Source organism: Argentina anserina, chromosome 4 (assembly GCF_933775445.1).
Source record: "Argentina anserina chromosome 4, drPotAnse1.1, whole genome shotgun sequence".
NCBI classification, from domain to species: Eukaryota; Viridiplantae; Streptophyta; class Magnoliopsida; order Rosales; family Rosaceae; genus Argentina; species Argentina anserina.
Genome location: NC_065875.1, coordinates 11419489 through 11438401, shown reverse-complemented (window position 1 = coordinate 11438401; position 18913 = coordinate 11419489). Strand labels below are relative to the sequence as shown.

General features: G+C 36.8%; 3 protein-coding genes and 1 pseudogene across 3 annotated transcripts; 3 read left to right on the top strand and 1 right to left on the bottom strand.

The window, feature by feature from the left end:
* Nucleotides 1–802: 802 nt before the first annotated feature.
* LOC126790864 (pentatricopeptide repeat-containing protein At4g39620, chloroplastic) lies at nt 803–3797 on the top strand. Its single transcript, XM_050517223.1, has 2 exons — nt 803–1173; nt 2504–3797. Exons 1-2 carry the CDS (start codon nt 862–864, stop codon nt 3602–3604), a joined length of 1413 nt encoding a protein of 470 aa, XP_050373180.1. The 5' UTR covers nt 803–861; the 3' UTR covers nt 3605–3797.
* A 1258-nt stretch (nt 3798–5055) lies between these two features.
* LOC126792172 (protein NRT1/ PTR FAMILY 1.1-like) lies at nt 5056–7381 on the top strand (annotated as a pseudogene).
* A 2478-nt stretch (nt 7382–9859) lies between these two features.
* LOC126791614 (peptide chain release factor PrfB3, chloroplastic) lies at nt 9860–13442 on the bottom strand. Its single transcript, XM_050518090.1, has 6 exons — nt 13247–13442; nt 12664–12881; nt 12186–12383; nt 11412–11621; nt 10470–10647; nt 9860–10260 (listed from the first exon to the last, which is right to left on the bottom strand). The coding sequence occupies exons 1-6, from the start codon at nt 13404–13406 to the stop codon at nt 9986–9988; spliced, it is 1239 nt and encodes a 412-aa protein (XP_050374047.1). The 5' UTR covers nt 13407–13442; the 3' UTR covers nt 9860–9985.
* A 1519-nt stretch (nt 13443–14961) lies between these two features.
* On the top strand, nt 14962–15894 carry LOC126792171 (zinc finger protein 4-like). Its single transcript, XM_050518651.1, has one exon. The coding sequence runs from the start codon at nt 14962–14964 to the stop codon at nt 15892–15894; it is 933 nt and encodes a 310-aa protein (XP_050374608.1).
* Nucleotides 15895–18913: the final 3019 nt, after the last annotated feature.

The window sequence follows — 18913 nt, the reverse complement described above, 5'->3', positions numbered from 1 at the left end:
TAAACTGTTCATATTTGATAGTTTTTGTTCGATCATTTATCTACGTTGATACCTTATCAAATACTAAGTTGGCTAAAAGTTTGTAGCACAAAGCTCTATTGGTTTATATTGATCGGAGTTTTTCTTGTACAAAATTAGTTAACAAGACACATGCATTGTAGTTTACACATCGTTTTTTTAATAGAAGAAAAAGGTAAGTCTAGAACTTTAGACCCACGAACTGTATGGAACAGCCCAAACTGCACTGGCAGTTTCCGTTTGATTCGAGTCAGAATCCTAATTTTGAAAATAAATATAGATCCGTTAGAACCAAGCGCTAGCAATTATATAAGGAAAACACCTTAGATGTGGGTCAAAAACTTCTTACCATCCTTTCTTTGGCTGTCAAACTCTCCTAGTACTTGTTTACTTAGTTTAAAGGACAGAAACTCTTCCAACACTCTTTTCACCTCACTACCGTCAGTGATAGTGAGAGGCTTCCCTTCAGCAGTAAGTACAATTATAACCAGTACAAAATCATCAGTGGAGCTTTGAGTCTCTGACTTGTGCTTTGAGATTCTTCGTACCAAACTCAAAGAGTACATTTACTCAAAATACTGTACGAAATTAAAGAGTACATTTGATCAAAATACTATAAAATTACCGCGGTTGATTTAATAAAGTAAAATAAAACATAAGGTAAGACAGGGTGGTTAAAACTTAAAAGTGTAGTCGTGTAGATACATGTCTTGTCTTCTCATCTTGTTTCCCAACCCCAAAAACCCAAAGTCTCCATTGCCGGCATCTCAGAGCTAAAGCCAAACTCACCCATCATGCTCCTCCTCTCACTCTCACCCTAACTCAAAAAAACCCATCTCCAAAATGCCCCTTAATCTCTTACCCAACTCTCTCCACGCCTCCACACTCCCCCCATTTCCCTCTTACTCGGCTCCCCTGCCATGCCTTCCACTTCGAGTCTCCTGCATCTCTACCCGGTTCAGAAGAAAACCCGGAACCCGGAAACCCGAAAACTCGGAGGCCCGCGAGATGGTTCGCATGCTCATCAGAAGCTTCAGCGACAAAGAGCCCATTGTCAAGTCTCTCAACAAGTACGTCAAGGTTGTCAGGACCGAGCACTGCTTTCTTCTCTTTGAAGAGCTCGGCAAGTCCGACAAGTGGCTTCAGTGCTTGGAGGTAATTCAATCACATGTCAATATCAAAAAACTAGTTTGAGAGTTGTGCTCATTAGTTTTAGTTAGAGTTTTTTTCACCAACAGTCCCTCAACTCTGGTGTACCTACCAATTTGATACCTCAACTCTTAATCGTACCAATGTGATACCCAGACTCTAGTATTGCTATCATTGAAGTACTTCCGTCAGTTTTTTTCAACTTTTCTGTTATCTTGGTGACGTGGCAGGTACGTGAGGCCCACAAAGAGGGTTAAAAGACAAAATTAACCTCATCTGAGAGGAGCAATGTTTTTCCCGCCCTTTACCTTGAGAAAGACACCCAACAATTCCAATTTTGGCGCCAATTTTCACTCCCTACTCCTTAATTTGTGTCTAATATCTAAACTAAAGAACTACCGCCAACCAGTCGACCACAATCTGATAAAACCTAGATCAATCTCATTTTCTATTTTTACCCTAGCACTTGTTAAACTAACAGAATAAATATATAAATTTATATGGAACATCTCATTTCCACAATCTCATAAGAATATAAAAACACATAACTTAACGAAATTCAACTACATGTACTATTAGTTCCTACAAGCAAAAAATCATGGCAGATCAACATAAAAGGTGGCAACTAATGGTACTTAAACATGTATTTGAATTTCGTTAAGTTATGTGTTTTTATATTCTTATGAGATTGTGGAAATGAGATGTTCCATATAAATTTATATATTTATTCTGTTAGTTTAACAAGTGCTAGGGTAAAAATAGAAAATGAGATTGATCTAGGTTTTATCAGATTGTGGTCGACTGGTTGACGGTAGTTCTTTAGTTTAGATAAGAGACACAAATTAAGGAGTAGAGAGGGAAAATTGGCGCCAAAATTGGAATTGTTGGGTGTCTTTCTCAAAGTAAAGGGCGGGAAAAACATTGCTCCTCTCAGATGAGGTTAATTTTGTCTTTTAACCCTCTTTGTGGGCCTCACGTACCTGCCACGTCACCAAGATAACGGAAAAGTTTAAAAAAACTAACGGAAGTACTTCAATGATAGCAATACTAGAGTCTGGGTATCACATTGGTACGATTAAGAGTTGAGGTATCACATTGGTAGGTACACCAGAGTTGAGGGACTGTTGGTGAAAAAAACTCTTTTAGTTAAGGTTGTTGATGTAGTTCTAGTTAAGTTGGTTGATGTAATTCTAGTTAAGTTTTGTTGATGTAGTTCTAGTTAAGTTTTGTTGATGTTGTTGGTACTATTGGCTAGTTTGAATTGCGGCAAGCGTAATGTAGCAGTTAATATGATAGGATCGGAAGGTAGATTTTTACTTACCTAACCGACAATCAGGTGTTCAGATGGATGCAAAAACAGCGGTGGTATGTTGCTGATAATGGTGTTTATTCCAAACTGATTTCGGTTATGGGAAAGAAGGGCCAGACGCGGATGGCAATGTGGCTCTTCTCTGAGATGCGTAATAGCGGGTGCCGCCCTGATACTTCTGTTTATAATGCACTCATCTCGGCACACCTTAACAGCAAGGACAAAGGGAAGGCGTTGGAGAAGGCGCTCGCGTACTTTAATAAGATGAAGGGGATTGAGAGGTGTCAGCCTAACATTGTCACGTACAATATTCTATTGAGAGCTTTTGCGCAGGCTCGAAATGTGGAGAAGGTCAATTCTTTGTTTAAGGATCTTGATGAGAGCATTGCTTCACCTGATATTTATACGTTCAATGGTGTGATGGATGCCTATGGGAAAAATGGGATGATCAGAGATATGGAATCTGTGCTTTCTCGCATGAAAAGTAATCAATGCAAGCCCGATACCATCACCTTCAACTTGTTGATTGATTCATATGGGAAGAAGCAGCAGTTTGACAAGATGGAACAGGTATTTAAGAGCTTACTTAATTCCAAGGAGAGACCAACTCTACCTACATTTAATTCGATGATCATAAACTATGGGAAGGCAAGGCGTAAAGAGCAAGCAGAAGGTGTGTTTAAGAGGATGATCGACATGAAATACTCACCGAGCTTCATTACATATGAGAGTCTTATAATGATGTACGGCTACTGTGACTCTGTTTCAAAGGCTAGGGAGATATTTGATGGGGTGGCTGAATCTGGACAGGAGATGAAGGTCTCAACGCTTAATGTGATGCTTGATGTATACTGCAGGAATGGTTTGCCCATGGAAGCAGATAACCTTTTTCTGAGTGTAAATAGCGTTGGGATACGTCCAAATGTATCTACCTACAAACTTCTTTACAAGGCTTACACTAAAGCTAACATGAAGGAGCTTCTAGACAAATTGTTAAAGTCCATGGAAAAAGATGGTATTGTCCCTAATAAGAGGTTCTTTCTAGAGGCTTTGGGAGCATTTTTGTCTTCAACAGGGAGTCCAGAGTCTGGGAATGCCTCAACAGGTTTGAGCAGGTCACGGGATTAGGTGTTGAAAACTTAGGTGCAGATAGGTAACGACATAGTTTGTAAGCTCCCTCAACAATAAAAAAGCTAGCACGTTGAACACCGTTTTTGGCAACAACAACAGATTAGTTTGTACATTGCAGTGTTACCTTTTCCTATAGTATGAGGTACTTTCTATGATTGTATCTTGTATAATTCATTCATTTTCTAGCTTTGGCAAAGAAGTGTCTATCTGCATCTATAATGCGTATCCCACCTATTATGATTTCCTATTTGCAAGTTTTAAAATGACCTGTTATGGTAAAACACATTCTTGATGTCTTAAAACCGGAAATCGAAAGTTTGTGAATATATTCAGATATAATTTTCAATTCTGTATGGACCTTAAAGGAGATAATATCATAAATCAGAATCATTACTATTCATATTTATAATAATAATAATAATTTTATATAAATCTATGTTTAGCTAGCATTTTTGTGGAGTGCCTTTACAATTTTCAGATTAAGTTAGCTTATTCACTGAGTTTTTCCGAGACTAGTATTTTCATTTTGTTCGTATTTACAGCCGAAATCTTCTTCATCTGTTACTTCAACAGTTCAACTGATACTCTTGTTATGAATTGTTTGGTCATCATTGTACTCCCCTGAACACTGTCAGCTGTGCCATCCATGATAGGGTGGACAGCAGCTAGTTGAGGAAAGAAAGTCTGAATGTTTCATTATTAAATTCATGACTGCTAGTTGATGTAACATTTTTTTTAGTGACTCGAGAAATTAGTGAAGGGTTGTAGCGTTTTTCAGAAGTAATTGAAAGTCTAATAATATTGAGAAATTTAAGATCGTAAGTTAAATTAAAAATAAAATAGTATTTTCAGAGTTCAAGCTTCAGAGTTTTAGCTGTATTGTTTCACCTTTATCAGGGTGATAGTGGCTGATTATTAGGGGTACTAGTTTTGGACTTATGATCTTCCCAGGTATTTTCTTTTTTCATAATATGGAATTGCAGGCATGATAATTAAACTTGAATGCTGAGTTTGAAAAAAATATAAAGATGAGGGAATCTACCGAACTTCAGCTACAAGACCTTTCACATTTTGAAGCCAGCTCCAGACAATAGTGCCTTTCTAAATGTTTCCCTGATAATAAGCTCTATGTGACAATCTTGGAATTACCTACAAAGCATAGATTACTAAATATTTTTTTGGATTATTAAGATTTTTTTTAACAGATTAACAGTGTTAAAAGGCTATCTTATGCATTGTGTAATCCAGAAATGAAAATGCTGAATTAACCAAAAAAGAAATGAAAATGCTGTGGCAGAAAAACAATACCAGCAAGTAATACAATTTTTTTTCTTTCTTGTTAAGTACTAAATTATGATAAGGCATGGGTTTGTTCTTGTCTTTATTCGTATAGCTTTATATATCTCTGTTAGCTACATTATTTGATTACATCAAAACAGACCTATTCGATGGTTGCAGAGGAAATGATGGAGGTATCTCCGGAGAAAGCCAAAACCACCGAGGAAGTAACAGGCAGGAAGCTGGGTGGCCTCTCATGCCTATCATCATATTTAAGAATTTTCCTAGTGTTTGATGTTTAAGAATTTTGTCTCCTATTCAGAAATTTAATGATTAATTTGTGTGAATATAAAATGTGCAGCACATGAGACATTTGAAAAGGTTGCAAGCTATGGTTTTCAAGCAAATATGATCCTGTACTTGATATTTGTGTATAACTTGGAGTTGGCCACTGGAACATGCATCCTGTTCTTGTGGACAGCCGCATTGAACTTTACTCCTATCATGGGGCTTTTCTGGCCGGTTTTGAATGATTGCTTTAGGATCAGTAGTTAGTCTACTTGTAAGCAAATTTAGTGTTTATAATCAACTTTCCAAGTTTCTATGGAAGTATGTACTTTGCCATTTTTGTTGTGGCAGGGAAAGCTAGTGTTATGCTTAACAGCAATATTTCCACAAGCAAGGCCGCTCCTTTGTGATCAGAAATCTGGAGATAAATGTCTTTCACCAACCTCAGCTCAACTCATGGTACTATTTTTAGCATTTGGTCTCATGTCAATTGGATCCGATGGCATCAAACCATGTTCAATAGCCTTTGGTGCAGATCAATTGTACAAACCCGAAAACCCAAAGAGTGCAAAGATACTGCGGAGCTTCTTCAACTGGTATTATGCTTCAGTTGGAGTCTCAGTTATATTTGCAGTGACAGTCGTAGTTTATATTCAAGACTCAGCTGGTTGGGTTGTAGGTTTTAGTGTTCCAGCAGGACTCATGTTGTTGTCTACTCTTCTCTTATTTTTTCTGGGTATTTCCTTTATGTTATAGTGCCCCCAGACAAGAAATCGTCTGCTGGACTTGTGTAAGTGATTGCTGCAGCTTGGAAAAACAGACACTTGGATTTGCCACCGAAGAATTTTAGAGGATGGTATAGTCTCAAAGGTTCAAAGCTTGTTACCCCAACCAATAAACTTATACATACTCATAACCATGTTAGTATATTAGTTCATGAGATGGTACTTAACCATTGATTTGTTTCTTTCTATATTAAAGTTACGTTCAAAGTTGATATCTTATCTTTGTCTTGTTTTAATTTTCAGGTATCTAAACAAAGCTTGCACGATTAGAAGCCGTGAGAAGGATTTAGGCCCTGATGGGTTAGCCATATACAAAAACACTCAATTCCAGTAGTACAAGCAACCGCCATGGACAGGCACATTTTCCCCCCAAATTCAACTACCAGCAGCCTCCTCTCTCTTTGGAGTTCTCAAACAATTTGGGTGGCAATATATGACCGGATTCTAGTCCCATGATATCAAAGTACACGAAGAGGCCTGGAGGATTGAGCTTCAAGCAACTAATGGGTACAGGGATAGCCACCTCCTGCTTGGCAATGGCTATGGCATCAGAGGTGGAAAGGCGCAGAAGATACACAGCAATCCAAGAAGGGTTTGCAAATAACAAGCATGGTGTGGTGACTATGTCTGCTTGGTGGTTAGTGCCACAACATTGCCTAATTGGACTTGCTGAGGCTTCCAATGCCATTGGGCAGATAGAGTTCATCTCAGTTCCCAAAGAGCATGTCTAGCTTTGCTGTGGCTCTTTTGTTACTTGGATTTGGTGTTGGAAGTAAATAATTCCAAATTAGTTCTAGTATAGATATCAATTCAATTCTATTACCTTTGGCAAAATGATGTTTGCCATGGACCTGATCCACAACACCTAGTGTAAACTCCGCAAGTATCCTAGAGCCAATAGGAAGCTTATCTGTCTCATTTACTTCCCGATATTGACTGCCATATCCTCTACCGTCTCCCTTGGGGTACAGCCGAATTTTATTGCAACATTAACATACATGCATCCATAAGAACATTCTCATTATTATCCCACACAAACACACATAGTTAAATGTTAAATACTACTTTAGAATTGTATTAGGGACATAACTGATCAGAGGTCTTGTTACCAAGTGCAATATTTCTGATCTCCGGCAATGAAAGGTGGAGAGTAATAAGGTTTATCAGAACTTAATATTGGAAACTTAAATTTCCAAGTATGCTTGTTCATATCAGTGTTGAGATTCCTTGATACCATCTCTCCTTTCCCTTTTTCCATCCCAGAAACAAAGACCTCCGCTCCAAACTCACACTGGTCATCAACGAGGTAACCTTTGGGGACGTTATTAAATTCTTTAAGAGAGATAAACCGATCAAATCCGGCATAACTGCCAACAATTGTCCGATAGAAGCAATACTTCGACTCCCTTTTATTGGCATCTAATAAAAAAAAGAATACAAAAAATGTAGTTAACATCTAAAATTGTCCGTTGAAGCAGTACTCAAGTTCTGTTCTTAATTATATGAATCTAACAAATATATGCCTTCAACAACAAGGTAGGTCTTCGTTTCCTTCTGTCAGTTGAGCACAAACAACTTGTAATCAACCGTTACAACCCTGTCAGTTCTTATTGGTGTTTCTCCACCCATCTCCAAGTACAGAGAAATGTGGTCATCCACATTTCGCTTCTTATTTCCATTTGGAAAGAGCACTAGTTTCCTGCCATGAACATTGAAACATGTATAAGTATTGGCTTATGAGTTAAGCGTTATACAGCTCATGTTTAATACTCCCCAATTTAAACTTTATGAAATGAAAAACAAAGTAATTTAGGCATAACAGATTAATTACCATTTGTATCCTCCAGCTTCAAACTCCCCTGATTCATATCTATCCTCTGATTGTAGAGAAACTGACAGAATTTTCATACTGTAGTGTTCTGGAGGTTTCTTCGAAATTGATTTGAAGACCAAGCCTGCAAGTTAATAATCGCAAGTCGTACAAAGTCATCGATATATATGCATGGTACTGATATATGAACTAGCAAGATACAATTAAGTATACCTAATTTAGAGTTTACAAATTGTTTGTATCTCTCTATGTAGAATAACCAACCTTCTACTGATATTCACGTATATAATAATTGTATTCTAAGTCTGGGGCAGAAAGATTCTCTGCAGAATGGTAAAACCCATAAGGTAAAAAACTAAGATCGCAACCAATCAGTAAATAATCTAGATGTGTGTGGTAACAGACTAACAGGTACCATGCACATAGCTTTTTTCACATTTCTTTTCCGCTGTTTAGTAAAAATTCAAAGATTCAAAACCCAGAAACTCTCTATTTCTCATTATCACGGCGGAGTCTGAAATCCAGAAAGCTTCGGTACATTTGCATAAGAATTAAGAAAGCTGTGATTCAGAGGGACATTAAACCTGAAATCTTGAGTTATGTATAAGCTTTGGAACAGTTTTTAACGTGCTGAAAGTGTGCAACAATGTTGACATTTCAGAATCCCAAATAGTATAAGCAATTGTTATGTCTCTTTATATGCTTAAAATTTGAGTTTAGTCCCATGCATGGGGAAAGAGGTTTTGGATGGTCATATTATAGTCGAGGAACAAGAGACACACAATGTGTGGAACTTTAAATTACTTAGTTGCATAACAAATCTCATGACTACTCAGTTGATAACTGGACTTTGGGTGTTCTTTGCTATGATTTTCTCTTTACTCCTTTGGTGTTCCTCCTTTTGAGGCCGAAATTAAGCAGTTTGTCAATCTGTTTTCATCAACATGAGCTGAACCATATATGGGATGGCATGCTTGAAATTGATGCAGGAGAGTGAAGGTTGACCTGAGCTTCCCTGCCACCCGTAAAGTTTCGGCTGAAGCCAAAGATCTCATTACCTAGGTTAAGTTAGTCCATGAGTTTGTACTTAATGGAAGGTCTGCGATTGACATTCCGGTAATTGTTGGTATTAATTATGCGTTACCTTAAGATTTAAGTCTGTAGCTTGTGGTGAATGCACCTCAAGGAGCTAAGAATGCTCTCCCTTCAGATCATGGAACACTCATGCATAGTTAAAAATGCAGATCATTCTGGTATCTGCAATTACTAGCTTTCTGTAACTATGATCCTTCTAGACCATAATTTGGGTCTATGTCATGAACACCAAGAAGCAGTTTGATTTCTATTATTGTCGCCAACTTTGAGGTTCATGTATCACGCCCATACCAAGAAGGCAACAGCCTATACATACTAGTGACATTACCTATTGCGACAGTCTATTCTGGGTTATGTAGAACTTACGGAACTCAAATATTCTGGGGAAATCCATGCATGGAGCTGTAAAGAAAGAGCATGTCTAATCCCTTGGTATTCAACACGCCGCCTCTGGTCGAAACACTGTTCTTTCTGTCAAATTCAACAGGTAAATGGTTGGTGTAAAATGTGAAATTCATCGATGAAGATTTGCAGTAAAATGTGAATTTATGAGTTGAGCGGAGTTCTATAGGCCTATGTACTTATACGTGGTTAGAGGATTAGTATGGTACATGTTTGAATAACAGCTGGGGTATTTTGGTTGTCAGTCTTCTGTTTTTGGAAATATTATAAGCCAAACATATTGAATAAAACGAGTCTTCTTAGCTATAGAATCCAAATGAATGCCCATCATTTGCTGCCTTGCTGCTTGATGAAGTTATATCTGAAACTTACATATGAATATTAATACTCATCCTTAGATCCCCAAAAATTATACATCTATATATAATTAACCATTATGGAATTTCCTATTTCTGTTGATGACTTTTTTGTGAATACATCAATTACACGCTTCGGATTTGATCACTAGGTTACTTCAATAAGGACAGTCTAAAACAGGTATAGCTTAGGAATGGGGGTGATTGCAGTACAAGGAATATGAGCACCTTTGCTAGTCATAGAGATTCTAAATGTCAAAACAGTTGTTAGTGTACTTAATGTGTTCAAACCGCAAATGGAATTGCAGATTCATCAAAAAGAGAATGTAGAGAATCTAATACACTATTGTCTTATATTAATATGAGCAGCAATAAGAGGCTCAAGATTTCCATCCAAAACAGACATAAGGTCAAGTAGTTGGATACCCGTTTTTACATCCTTGACCAACTTATGTGGATGAGACATATATCTTCTGGTCTCCTTTTGCCACACATTGACAATATCATCTTTCCTGATATCACTAGGCCCAGTAACCCCTTGTTCCAATGCCAGGATCAGAAGCTTGGCTTTCAATCGGTTCATTGCTTTCATCTTATTTGCAAAGTGGCTCCTCTCACCTGCACATAATTGGTTATTTTAATTACAGAATGACTGCTAGAGTATTAATAGGGTTAAAATGGATTTGTTCAAGTAAAAATAGGGAAGTTGCAATACTGTAGTCACTCGGAAATTTGGTTATGCTAGTATTCTCTCTATAAATGTGATCAGATGTTAATTACTATACTGTACGAATGTACAAGGGTTTTGAGTAAAAATCATTAAGCACCTGATGATTGGACATTTATGCCTGTGGATTTATGATGAATGTAAACTAAAGAAGCATTTTGGCTCTGCTGTTGTTCAACCTCTGATGGCAGTACAATGGTTAAACCTTCTTCATCAATTTGTACGTCGTAAGCTCTTCCAAGAAATAGAGGAACAACATCCACACAGGCTGAGCTGACCTGCAAGACATTCAATTTGCAAACCGTGAAACTACTGCTTGGGATTTTAACCAACATATTGCAAGAACAATATGAGCAAATCGTACAAAATATGTCAAAGAGAAACCCTTAAAGACTGTGTTACTGATAACCACAAGATAGACCAAGTTCTTCCAGCCCTACTACCCCTAATTCTAAAAGATTTTCCTATGAGTGCCAGCTGAATAACCAAAAAATATCTAACAACAAACAACGCCTTAAAGTTTAACCATCACTCCCTCACCAAAACCTAGGAAAGAAATGAAAATCTTAGTACATCAAGGTAATCAACAGATGATGTCTGCTAATCTATTCATCACATTTGTGTAAACTTGTTACCAACTCTTTAAGTAAATGAAAGTGGTGTCAAAACTGAAAAGCTGTTGATCGCATTGTTTCTAACTTGTTCATTGGCAACATATTATCAGAAATCTTCACAAAGTAAACAATGACAAACCGAGGTAAACTAAATGTATGAGCATTAGGAGAAGCAAATCTTTAACACATTACATCATAAGTCTAATTTCCCGCCTTTCATCTTTGAAGAAAATGTGAACTACATACTGCCGATTTTGACATAAAAATGTAATACTTGTATCATGTGATTTTTACTTGCAATGACAGATCAGGTAATTCATATCATCTTTTCTTTTCATTCACCAGTCACATCTTTCTTTACACAAAGCAATAAAAGCAATTCTGAAAATATTAGTATTGGATTGATTTTTCACAAGACAGACTTGTACCTCGTGCACAGCAGTTTCATTGTTAAAATTCATGATGTAGTGCACCCCTGTCTCTCCTGACAGATAACCATAAGCAAACTCATGTTCAAATTCAATTGTTGCCGACTTGATGCCACCATTCGTGGAAGAACGCTTCTCTACAACCCTTCCTTTGTAACCTTGCTTTCTGGCCCATTTGGTATACATGCTTACTAGTTGTTTTGCCCAAACCTGAATTATGGAATTTACAAAATCAAATTACAGATAAATAGAAGTGTGTATGTGCATCTGGAGAGAGAGAGAGAGAGAGAGAGAGAGAGAGAGAGGAGAGTGTGTGTGGAAAGACAAAAAAATGAAATAACTTCATCTGTAGCGCATTCATATAGGTTTATCAAGCTCTGGACCACAACCATTCTTTATTGACAAAAAAATCAAATCATAAAAGACAAAATGTGGAAAGCAATAGTTTCTAAGACTTGGGCTGAGATTTGAGCTGACATCAAATGAAAACTACATCGAGATTCCCCTAAAATACTGACTCAGGTGTTATTTAAAACACAACATGAACTTTACACTGAATTAATGCAAATAAAAACTATCACTGTCCCTCTCCGTTTTTGAAAAAAAAAACCGAATTATGAACATTTATATGCAGAGTGGGTTAAAACCAAGGACTTCACATATAGGGCATATAAATATGAGACTTAGTGTTTCTCTCTCATATAAAAACAAAAGGAAAAGCATCTAACTTAGTGTCTCTCTCTCGTATGGAAACTAAAGGAAGAACATTCTAACCTCAGGGTAGCCTTTGCCGCCAGCTTTTATAATTAGACATGCTCCCTCCATATCATATGGTCTCTTAAGAAGCTTGGAAATCTCATACTTATTCAAAATCTTGCTCATATCCAGAGATGCATCATACGCTTGCCTAAAGAGCCCATAATTAATAGCATCTATCTCTGCCAACTGTGTAATAAGCTTTGCTTCTTCAGCCTGCAAAGAAGCAATTGTAAATGTCAAGTACCCAACTTCAAATGAAGAAAGAAAAATATGATCCAGCAAGTTTCTCGCGCAAACATTTTTGGTGGAAAGATAAATTAATATGCAACTAGAAGACTTGACTGGAAAAATGAGGGGCAATTAATGGCTATTGCCAGCACAGCCAGGGGGACTTAAACTTCTAATTCCTAATGGTGCAGCATGCTAAAATCCATTAAACGCTCCATGGTTTTATAGTATAATTGCCAATACACCAAGTTCGATAATGTGTTACCTTATACGTCAGATCTCTGAGAGCATCAACCACTCTAACGCTATCAGCCAATTTGGCAAGAATCTCGTTGGACTTAGCAGTGTCATCCCAAAGGTCATAGTTGCGTATCAGTTGCTCCTGCTCATTTCGTCTTTCTTCTTCAAGTTCCAGCGCCAATGGGGCCAACATCTCAGCTCGTAGAACAGCATCGTCAATCTTCTTTTTCAACGAAAATAATCCTAAGAAAACTCAAACCATCATTTTCAATTAATTACATCCCAACATTAACAGCAAACTTGAGAAAAGAATTCCCTTATGATCAGTTGTTTAATCTGCTAAGACAAGACCAACAACTAACAACCTGCTATTGGGACCTCAATTAGTTACTGTGTAAATAAATGTTCAAGCAAGCACACAAGTATTTATATATGTTCATGCAAATTATACTATTTAATTATATAAACCGCTAGTTCCTCATTACATTTAAGCCATACCCGCTTTTCAAAAATGAATTCCGAGATACAAACACATAAAATTGCTTAAATTTGAGTTGGGTCCGCCCAATTCATAACAAGAGATATAGAGATAAGTACAGAGAACATACCCAGTTGCTTGTAGAACCTGTTCTTGCCGTGGACGCATCGAGTGGGAATGGATTGGTGGGTGTTTCTCTTGGAGTACTGATAAGAGCTGCTGAATAAGGCGGCAGTGGTAGCGCTGCTGCTGCTCCCACCATTTCTCACAAACGCGGATTCAGCAGCCATGTTCTAGAAGAAGAAGAAGAAGAAGAAGCAGATGAAGAAGAATCAAAGTGTTTGAAGCTCTAACTCACTTGTGTCTCCTTCTACACTCCAATTCTTATCCTCAGCATTCTTCTTGACTCTTGACCGTTGCTAATGGGTTTATCTTAACACGTGCTGATCACGTGTCCTTAAACCCTTGAGATTTAAGAGCAAGAGCAACTTCTGACTCTGATCTCAATTATATTTTCACTCCATGGAGGAGTTACAAACCATTATTTAACTCATAAAGTTCATGATTTTACAATTGTGCTTACCAAATGACGTGCAATGAGTTAAGTAACTAAACTATAGAGTATATATTAGACAGCTTGTTCAAAATCTAAAATGCATTATAATCGATCAGCGTAAATCGCTTATACTTTAATTAAAATATACGTCTTATGTCATGATTCACAAAACTAAATGATAGTGAATATTATGTGGGGAACCAAAAGGCCTAGAGTTTCTGTAGCAAAACTTTTAGTTCCTTCTTAACAATTTCTTAACAGGACTCGAACCCAACACATGGAAATGATGGATTATGTTGCATTGACGTTTATCATTCGCCATCCTACTTACTCATGACCAAGCCAAACTCTATCTTTAATTGAAACTCTAGATCTGCAGCGCATTGATTTGTATTAGTTGTAACATTCCTTCTGCTGAATGGTTAGATCATTGAAGATAAGGAGATCAACAAGGAAAGAATATAATCTGATGTTTACGTTCCCCTTTAATCTTGCACTCCAAGTACATAATGGGATTAATATGGCACAATTCCGAATCATGATTTTCCTCTTTATTTCTTAGTTCAAGGTACATCTGTATCAAATTTCAAAAAGGACATTTTCTATGGTGTCCTGGTAATAACATTACCTAAACAAATTGGTATACAGACTCCTTTTGTAATTTCAGACATCTTACGCGGCAAAAGTAATCTAATTCATCATCTCTACCAAATTATCAATCATTAATGAAACTTTCTTTTTGAAATCTTTGAAGATAAGTAACTGATGAACGTACAACTCATATATATATATATATATATATATTATACCATCGATATATTCTCATTAATTGATAATACATAATTTTTTCTCTGATTCTGTGTGCAAGGTCTGAAGGTCATACATAATTTTGAATTACTTGGAAGATAATAAATTGATAAACTGACCACAAGAACTAAGAGATTGAACATTATATTAAATTTCATTCCCTGCGTGCGCAAATTATTGCCAAATTGGTTCCATGTTCAAATTGAGATTCAAACTGCTTGAAAAGTCGATGCAGTGATTAATTACCACCACACATTAAGCTTCACAGTGGAAGGTTACATAGAGATTAGCCGAAACGCAGTGTACTTGCAGAAACAGTATCAGAAAACTTAGCTACTACAATAAATCCCAAATTATGATTCGAGATTTCTTTCCAAATATGAACGATAATGCATTAAGTTTAACCCTCAATAAAAAGGAGTTGATCTCCCCCGATCTTTTCATCAAACCTCAAATTTTCTAATCTCAGTGAATATATTGGCATGGAGAAACCAGTACTACTAGAAGTATGTGCTAATTCTCCCGAGACCTCGAGCATTATCTCGGCCGGCCCGGAGAAGATGAATACTATGAAGATGAAGGAGATCAACGTCGCCGACGAATCCCATAATCAACAGAAGACAGAGGTGGTGGCGGAGGAGGCAAAAGCCAACGTTGAACTTGCACTCTTCAAGGATGATCAACCGCCGGAGGAGGAGGCCGGGGAGGAGAACAATGGCACGCGTGATCAACAGAAGAAAGAAAAAGTAGACAATAGGGTTTTTAAGTGCAACTTCTGTAACAGAAACTTCTCTACTTCCCAAGCCTTGGGAGGCCACCAAAATGCTCATAAGCCGGAACGACAGCTTGCAAAACGGCATGGCCAAGGACGGGATGCAGGTGGTGGATTTGGATTAGGGCAATCATATTATCCTTATAATTTCAGCCCCTATTCTTCGTCTGCTCTTTCTCCACACTACTCACTTTATGGATCAAGGTCGACGTCTCTTGGTGTTCGGCTAGATTCCATGATTCATAAGCCTTCTTATACCCCATGGTACGACCGCCTAGGTGGCGGCGCTGGGTGGTTGAGGCCAGCTTCATCAAGCCTCCTGCAGAACCATACTAGTAATGATCATAGGCTCATCTTTCAGGGTCTTCAGAATAATATCAACACCAAAGAATTAGGGTTTGGTGCACGAACGTTTAATACTTCATCAAGATTGGAAGAGTGTAGTACTAGTGCAATTCGCAACACCGGTGGGAGTTGGAACCTTAACGCAATCAACAAAAACAACAACAACAACAACAAGAGTAAGCTGCCGCCACGACGGCCGACCTTTAGTGGAAGTACTGATCTTCTGTCTCGAGTAGAGCAGACTCCGAAGTGTGATGAAGATGGTGACAATGAAATTGATTTGACGCTTAAACTCTAATTAGGATCAGATTTGTTCTTCAATATTCTTTTTATGTTATACAATATACCGATATTAATTGTTCTTGTAATTAATTGTGTTCATTTGGCTATATTGAAATTCAAACGTACAATACGAGATCGATATGTACGTATAAGTTTGGTGTTTCCTTAGGAATTTGATTTCCGCGGGCATGATAGAAAGAGGGATTAATTAGATCAATCACCCTTTGATGGAGCACATGCTGGGTATTCCTACTCCTAATAAATTCCTATACGATCCATATTCCTAATTGATATAGGCATTGTTAATCTGGTTTTCATGTATGTTAAGGAGTATTATGTGTACCTACCATAAAAAAGATTTTATTTCTGAGTGACTAGATTTTTTTTTTTGGAGAATCGATGGTGACTTTCCTAGAAATCACACTTCCAAGAAGAAGGCCGGTGAGGCCTAGCAAATGGAAAGTGAGGGGAGGTTGCTCCGTTAAAACTCCTTTATCATTTGCAAGGAGCTGACGTGGATGCCGAGGACCATAATAACCTAGTCAATCCTGTAAGGTGCAAGAATAGCTTTAGAGTAAGCACTTTTCCCTTCACGCCAAAATTGTTACTTTTTTGGTGATAGTAAGTTGTATCAATTCATCTTCAAGTCAAATATTATTGGTTTTCCAATTGATGAGTATTTGAGAGGTTCTCCTTTTCGCAAGATCATCTGTGTATTGCAAATTAATGGCCATATAATCTTATTTGCAGTTTTGGTATATCTATCTAGTGTTACAATTATTGCAGGGTTCAATGGAATTGTATATTAGAGTCATATAGATAAAAAAATAAAAATAAAACATTGAAAAGTGAGCAGCCGAATCACAATTTTAGGATGAATCACGTAAGCAAGTATGAAGAATACAACAAGTATTAATACTCCCCTAAGAGATGAAGAATGCAAGATTGAAATGCAACCACACACAATAAGTGGGTTGTATCCGAGCATATAACTGAGTCAAAAGCATAGCTTTAAGACAAGCGAATTAATCATCAATCCTTAAAGACATATGTAGCAAGTTGAGATTACATGTAGATGACATCAACAAATTAAAGTAAGCATGAGAGTACCAAGTACTGTAATCTTTACCTTGTTGTGTAAGGGAGTGAACCTTACTCAATATGAGGCTCACAAACAATCAAAGTATAAGTAAATACAGTACACACACATAATGTGTGAATCACAATTTGCTCAATTCCCCCTTATGACTCCAACAATATTACCATTGTTTCTTTTGAGCCTTTGAGAGCACCAACTCTCTCCATTGTAAATGGGAATGTCAAGATCTCTTGGAGATTACGCAACCTAATCCAAGATATCAAGACCATTGTAAATAATTTTGAGGTGGTTGTGTTTAAGCATGTTCTAAGAGAAGCAAACTCTGTGGCCGATGCTATTGTTAGTGTAGGTCATAGTTGTACTAATGATGTAATTTGGAATGACTTTGTCACAAGTGAGGCGCGTAATGCGCTTTTATTTGACATTATAAATACCGAATGCCCGAGAAGCTTCCGTTTGAGTTAATGTAATTTCTTTTCATATAAAAAAAACTCTCTCCATTTTATCATGAGTCACCTCTTCTTCATTTTTTCATATAATAATTAGGAAAAAATTGACAATTTACACTCCAAATTTGGACATAATTGTCAGTTTGCACCAAAACTTGCAATTAAGTCAATTTACCTTATAAACATAGCAAAAATTACCGATTTGCACCCTCTTTCTTTAACTTTAATGGTTTCCATCCAATTTTAAGTTACATGCCATGCATTTCAGGGTAGTCTTGTTATTATATTATAATTTTTATTTTTACTAATAAAATAAATAAATAAAATTACTTAGAGGAAAACTTGGCACTTCGTTTTTATTTTCTGAAACACGTTATTGATTAATATATTTATTAATTTTACGTGTAATGGTATGTTAAAATAAATTAGAAAAATATAAATAAATGCATCGTTATATACCAACACAAAAAATAAATGTGTATATATATAATTATATACACAAATTATATTTGAAATGGGTGTCTTGATAGAACATTTTGTTAGAACGTCTATAAAATACCCTGAAAAACATCATCGTTAGTATAGAATAAGCAGGGATCGTTCAGTCCGGGGAATCAAAAGGGCCTCAACACTTATCATATTATTGGGGGATTTGATTTGGATTCTAAAACTACAACTTAAAATAAATCCTAAATTACTTATATACAATTGATCAACCATTCATCACATAACCAAAACACGAATTCAACTCAAGAAACATGTATGACACGCATAGAACAACATATAGGCAGCAAGTATTTTTGATTCTTCTTAAGTCCATTTCAATTCCAATTCTAATTAGAGTCCGAAGCGGTTCATCTAATCGTTAAGACTTCTTAATTATTTAGAATCAACGAAGCGTTCAATCCTAAACATATGCTAAAGAGAGTTTAACATAACGAAGCGTTCTAGTTAAACAACAAAGTAGCACATAAGCACATTAAGTCGAATTGGAGACATGTTACACAAGCATGGCGTCACTCATCTTGATTAAACATGCAAATTCCTAGAACTATCACAGCCCTATATAAGTATCCATAATTGAAACACGAAGCGCATATTCAATCAATGAACACTTTGGTGAATGAAATCGCAACCTTAGGAGAACCTTGGCTTCCTCAAGCATTGATTTAGATGCACAAATTCAAGGAATAAATTAAAATAAAATCTAAATAGAAATCGAAAAAATGCTGCCCATAGATGCTACACACGACATACACACATATTTCAGGAGTTCATGCAATCAAAACATAAAGCCAAATAAGTCTGAATTTATGCTCTTCATATATAAAACCGAAAATAACATCCAATGATTCATACAATGAATTCGAAATTTGCAGACAATAAAAAGAAAGATTACAAGCCATGGATGAATCACACATTAGAAACCTTCTAGGATGAAGCAAGGATGAATTCGAATTGGTGGAGGAGGAAGATGAGCACGGCTT